The 5023-nt window shown below is 44.5% G+C and overlaps 1 protein-coding gene across 1 annotated transcript; it reads left to right on the top strand.

Moving 5' to 3' along the window:
- Nucleotides 1-234: 234 nt before the first annotated feature.
- Nucleotides 235-1170, top strand: LOC130035945 (olfactory receptor 4D2-like). Its single transcript, XM_056127885.1, has one exon. The coding sequence runs from the start codon at nucleotides 235-237 to the stop codon at nucleotides 1168-1170; it is 936 nt and encodes a 311-aa protein (XP_055983860.1).
- The last annotated feature ends 3853 nt before the right edge of the window (nucleotides 1171-5023 follow it).

Raw genomic sequence — 5023 nt, 5'->3', positions numbered from 1 at the left:
TTGCACATGTCTCTGAGTGACTTTCAGATTTCCCATAACTGTAAATCCCTGCTCTAAGAGGGACACTGTCCAGAGAGAAGTTCATAGCTGGTGCTATGGTTCCCCATGAGGAGGCCCCTCAGATGGGTCTGGGCCATGTAGTTCTGGACCATATGTCTGTCTAACAGGACACTTTGGTGACTTCATGCATCTATGTCTGTGGATTGTTCTCTATAGGTGTATGGGGAGAACACCATGGACCAAGGGAACCTCACGTGGATTTCAGAATTCGTCTTCCTGGGACTCTCACAGACTCCAGAGATGCAGCTTTTCCTGTTTCTGGTGTTCCTGTCTGTTTACACAACTACTGTGGTGGGAAACATCCTCATCATGGTGGCAGTGACCTCAGACTCCCGGCTCCACACACCCATGTACTTCCTGCTCCGAAACCTGGCTGTTATAGACCTCTGTTTCTCCTCTGTCACGGCCCCAAAGATGTTGGTGGACTTCCTATCTGAGAAGAAGACCATCTCCTACCAGGGCTGCATGACCCAGATTTTCTTCTTCCACTTTCTGGGGGGTTCCATGGTCTTCTTCCTCTCAGTGATGGCCTATGACCGCCTGGTGGCCATCTCTCGGCCCCTGCACTATGTCACCATCATGAACACTCAGCTTTGTATGGGGCTGGTGCTGGCTGGCTGGGTGGGAGGTTTTGTTCATTCCATAACCCAGTTGGCTCTGTTGCTCCCTCTGCCTTTCTGTGGCCCCAACACCCTGGATAACTTCTACTGTGATGTGCCTCAAGTGCTGAGACTTGCCTGCACAGACACTTCTGTCTTGGAGTTCCTTATCATTTCCAACAGTGGGATGCTGGATGTCATCTGGTTCATTCTTCTCCTGATTTCCTACTCGGTCATTCTAGTGTTGCTGAGGTCCCACTCAGAGCAGGCGAGAAAGAAGGCAGCTTCGACGTGTACCTCCCACATCATTGTGGTGTCTATGATCTTCATTCCAAGTATTTACCTTTATGCCCGGCCTTTTACCCCTTTTGCCATGGACAAAGCTGTGTCTATCAGTCATACAGTCATGACCCCCATGCTCAATCCCATGATCTATACCCTGAGGAACCAGGAGATGCAGGCAGCAGTGAAGAGGTTAGGGAGGCGTTGTTTGGTTCGTAAGAGGGAGTGACAAGGGGAATGACTTTTCATTAGCTTTGATGTTTATTTGGAGCATGGAGAGGAGGAGGGAGGACAGAGAGCAAGAAAGAGAGAGAGAGAGAGAGAGAGAGAGCAAGAGAAAGAGGGAGTTCATGTATAGGCTCTTCCTCTGTGGATTTGTTTTGGGGCAAATCATGCGGAACCAATAAATTTTAAAACTAAGCAATTTACTCTGATTTTTAAGGAAAAGGCTAGTGTTCTACTTGATGGGCAATATAACACTAAATGTCTTGCAATAATAAGTGTTCGAATTGGTCTTTAAAAGTTACAAATATTCACCGCTCACGAGCTATTGTCTTGTGGCAAGAACATTACCCCAGAAAGAGCAGTTTTGTTGCAAGTTTTGGTTCATCTTCTAAGAACCTTTTTTCATCTTGATTCAAAGAGGAAAAGCACAGGACTTGTAATTTAGCCTTAAATTGTGAGCCTTTGTTTGACCCATTACTAATCATCCTGGAAACCTTGTAGGAGTCTTGGACTTATTTTCTTCCTCCCCCAACTGGCAATATCTCCATCATCTTATATATTTGTTACAAGATTCAAAATGTTTATCTTACTCCTAGAACCTATATAAGAATGACTCTTATTTATATTATTATCCCTGAAAATTTTCTTTCATTAGAGTTGAGTTGTGCTTTGTAATTAAGGCAGACTGCCTGTCTTGACTCTTATTCTATCAATGAATCCACCTCCTGTTGATAGAGGTATAAAAGAAAGTGGGGGCTGGACTCCAGAAGTTCCACACAGTTCCACAAAGGAGAAACGGATAACAGCATGAGCAAAAATCCGAGGCCAGATCTGCTCTGACTCCTTCTCACTGGTATGTCCCACCCCCACTTCTAGACCCGCCATTCGCCACCCCAACTTCTTCCAGGAATGTGAAAATACTTTTATTTGCTCATTTACCTTTGTGAAAATGTATTTGGAGATTTAATGTCATTCTTTCTCTATAGAAAATGGAGAAATGTATAATGGTATTTTTGGCTCTCTCTCTCTCTCTTTCTTTTTGCCCCATATCTCTTTATGTCCCCACTCTTACATCTTTTCCACTCTCCCTTTCTACATTGACTCTTTTTTGTTGTTGTTGTCTTTTTGGGTCACACCCAGAGATGCACCAGGGTTATTCCTGGCTCATGCACTCAGAAATTACTCCTGGAGGTGCTCTTGGGACCTTATGGGATGCTGGAAATTGAACCCGGGTCAGCCACATGCAAAGCAAATGCCCTACCCGCTGTGCTATCACCCAGACACAATTTCTACATTGACTTCTGCCAGTTCAGTCATTACATGCTTGTGGGTTTTCTCTTTTTCACTTTTGTTTTTAATCCAATTCACTGCTGTGCCTTGCTTCCTCTTTGCCTGTGTCTTTTGGATGCTAACTCATCAGATATTTCTTCTACTAGTAAAATTGGATTGAGGGTCATGTTTTCATGCAGTGTTGAAAAAATTGATCATGGTTAGAAATTACAAGGGACTGTGATCTCATTCAAAAGAGAGGGATTGTTTTAAGACTATAAGGATCTCCATGAAGGAAAGTGGACTTGGGTATTGTTGGAAGAAGAGTCAAATGGACATATCTGCTCTCACCTCCTCCCTTCATCTCCACCATCTGTGCTATCATCTGGACAGGAACCAGATGAAGTCTCAGTCCCCTAACCCGACCTTTCCATCCTACCCTCCACAATAAACTATGTCAATCTTTGAGAGTTTGAATCCCTCTGTGCAATTGCAGTAAAACAACTGGCTAAGGATCGGCTGTATGGCTTGTATTTGTCGTGTGACATAAGCATGGTGATCCACACCCATCCTTTCAGCAGGGAAGTACATGTGGGTGGAAAGATTCACCCCAAATATACCTGTCTTGAAAGGAAAAGAGAAAGATCCCTCGTACATAGCACTGTCAGTGGAATGTCTTATTTTTTTTTTTTGTCTAGATATTCATGGTTTTATTCACTTAGTAAGTATTGTCTGCTGGCAATTTGCTATTTCTTCCCTGTTTGGACTCTCTAATTCTAGATTCCTTGAGAAACTCACTTTATCTTGGCTAAGCCAAGTAAGCATGAAGATGAAGATTTCCTAGAGGACACACACAGTAGTGGTTGCAGCTGGTCTGCAGGAGACGTGAGCAGTTTCTGAGGCAGGGGTGATGACCAGAGACCTGAGCGCAGGAGAGCAGAAGCATCACTGGCCTGCCTGGATGTTTTGTATAGATCCATCTCCTGTGCTCATGGATGCAAGGGCTTGTGGGACACGGCAGAGGGCTCTGTGCCTGCCAGAAAGGGGGTAGCATCTTTTTATGGAAAACTTAAAAACCATAATAAAACTGAAAATATTTTATTGTTTTGGGAGTATCCCAAGAATTGCTGAGGAAGTTTAGGGTCTCACCTAGTAATACTTGGTGAACCGGGTGCAACTATTCAAAGTTAGGTCAGGAGACACAGTGCTGTTCAGATTCAGAGACACTGGATTTTACCAGGACCATCCAGGAAGTGCTTAGGGAACTCCAGATTTGTACCCAGCAGTTTCTGGGCGGTCATGTAGTGTCATGGTTTAAACTTGGGTCCATATGCACAGTAGAAATGTGTTCTCTGACCCAAACTATCTCCTTAGCCCCTAAAGGCACACACACACACACACACACACACACACACACACACACAGGAAATCTGGAAATCACTAAACAATGCCAGAAATAAAGTGTTATTTCCTGCCAAGAGTTTGTCCTCATTGTCCTGTTTATCATAAACCTGCTATATATATGTGTGTTTGAGGAAGTGAGCAAGCAAGAGTGACAGGGAGAGAGAGAGGAACCTTGAGAAAGTGGGGTGTGGGATGATTATCATTGGAGATAGGAGATGGCCTGTAAGGGAGAAGGATGCTGTGCCTTGTGCTCTCTCTGATTCTGTAGAGTGTCAAGGCTGTGGAGTGACCTCTGAGTGACTTCTGAGAGAGGTGGAGGAGGTTGAGTTGCATCCCAGTCTTCCATACAGGGGAAGTACTCCAGGACCCCCTGAACAGTTCTCCTGAGAGCCAGGAGTGAGCTGGCAGGGAAGCCGGGGATTCAGGAGTCTCTGAATCTGAACAGCACTGTGTCCCCTTTCTTCATTCCACCACAAGATGGGGGATACTAGAAAGAGAAAGGAAGCAAAGTGAGAAGACAGACAAGTAACAGATGAACCAATGGATAGATGAGATGGATTCAAAGGATAAAGACTTTGAAGGAAACCAGAGGAATGTGACCTGGAGGCTGGGCAGCATTATGTGAGGTCGTCAGGGATTGTCTGAGCCAACATATGGATAATGAGAAGGAACTGTTTTGGCAAAGATCTAGGTGACAAGCAAGAATTCCAGACAGAAGCAAGAGCAAATGGAAAGGGCCTCAGGTAAGAATTAGTGGTGAGCATAGTATTTATTCAAAGGAAAGAGAAGAGAGATGAAAGTAACTGGAATGGGTGAAGAGGATCTTGCTAGGAGTTGAGGTCTAAGATGAATGTGAGTTGTCTATGACTGCAAAAATCATTCTGCCCGAAATGAGGAAAATGCAATCAGAAATGTCAGACCTGAAAAATCTCGTAGGCGAATTGAAAAGCTCAGTGGAAGGCCTCAGCAGCAGAGTAAGAGCGGCTGAGAACAGAATCAGTGAGCTCGAAGATGAAGTTCAGAGACTCTCCAGAAAAGAGCAGAAAATGGAAAAGAGACTCACAATTCGGGAACAGATGGCAAGAGAAGATCGTGATGAAGCCAAGAGGGGTAACATAAGAATTATTGGAGTCCCAGAGGGACAGGAAGAAAACCTCGATGAAGAAGAAACTGTCAAAGACATC

This window comes from Sorex fumeus, unplaced genomic scaffold, assembly GCF_029834395.1.
Source record: "Sorex fumeus unplaced genomic scaffold, SorFum_2.1 ptg000063l, whole genome shotgun sequence".
In the NCBI taxonomy this organism is placed as follows: domain Eukaryota; kingdom Metazoa; phylum Chordata; class Mammalia; order Eulipotyphla; family Soricidae; genus Sorex; species Sorex fumeus.
This window is presented reverse-complemented; position numbering and strand designations above follow the sequence as displayed.

Excerpts from the sequence above, each read along its gene's own strand:
- LOC130035945 (XM_056127885.1), top strand. The coding sequence starts at position 235 with ATGGACCAAGGGAACCTCACGTGGATTTCAGAATTCGTCTTCCTGGGA.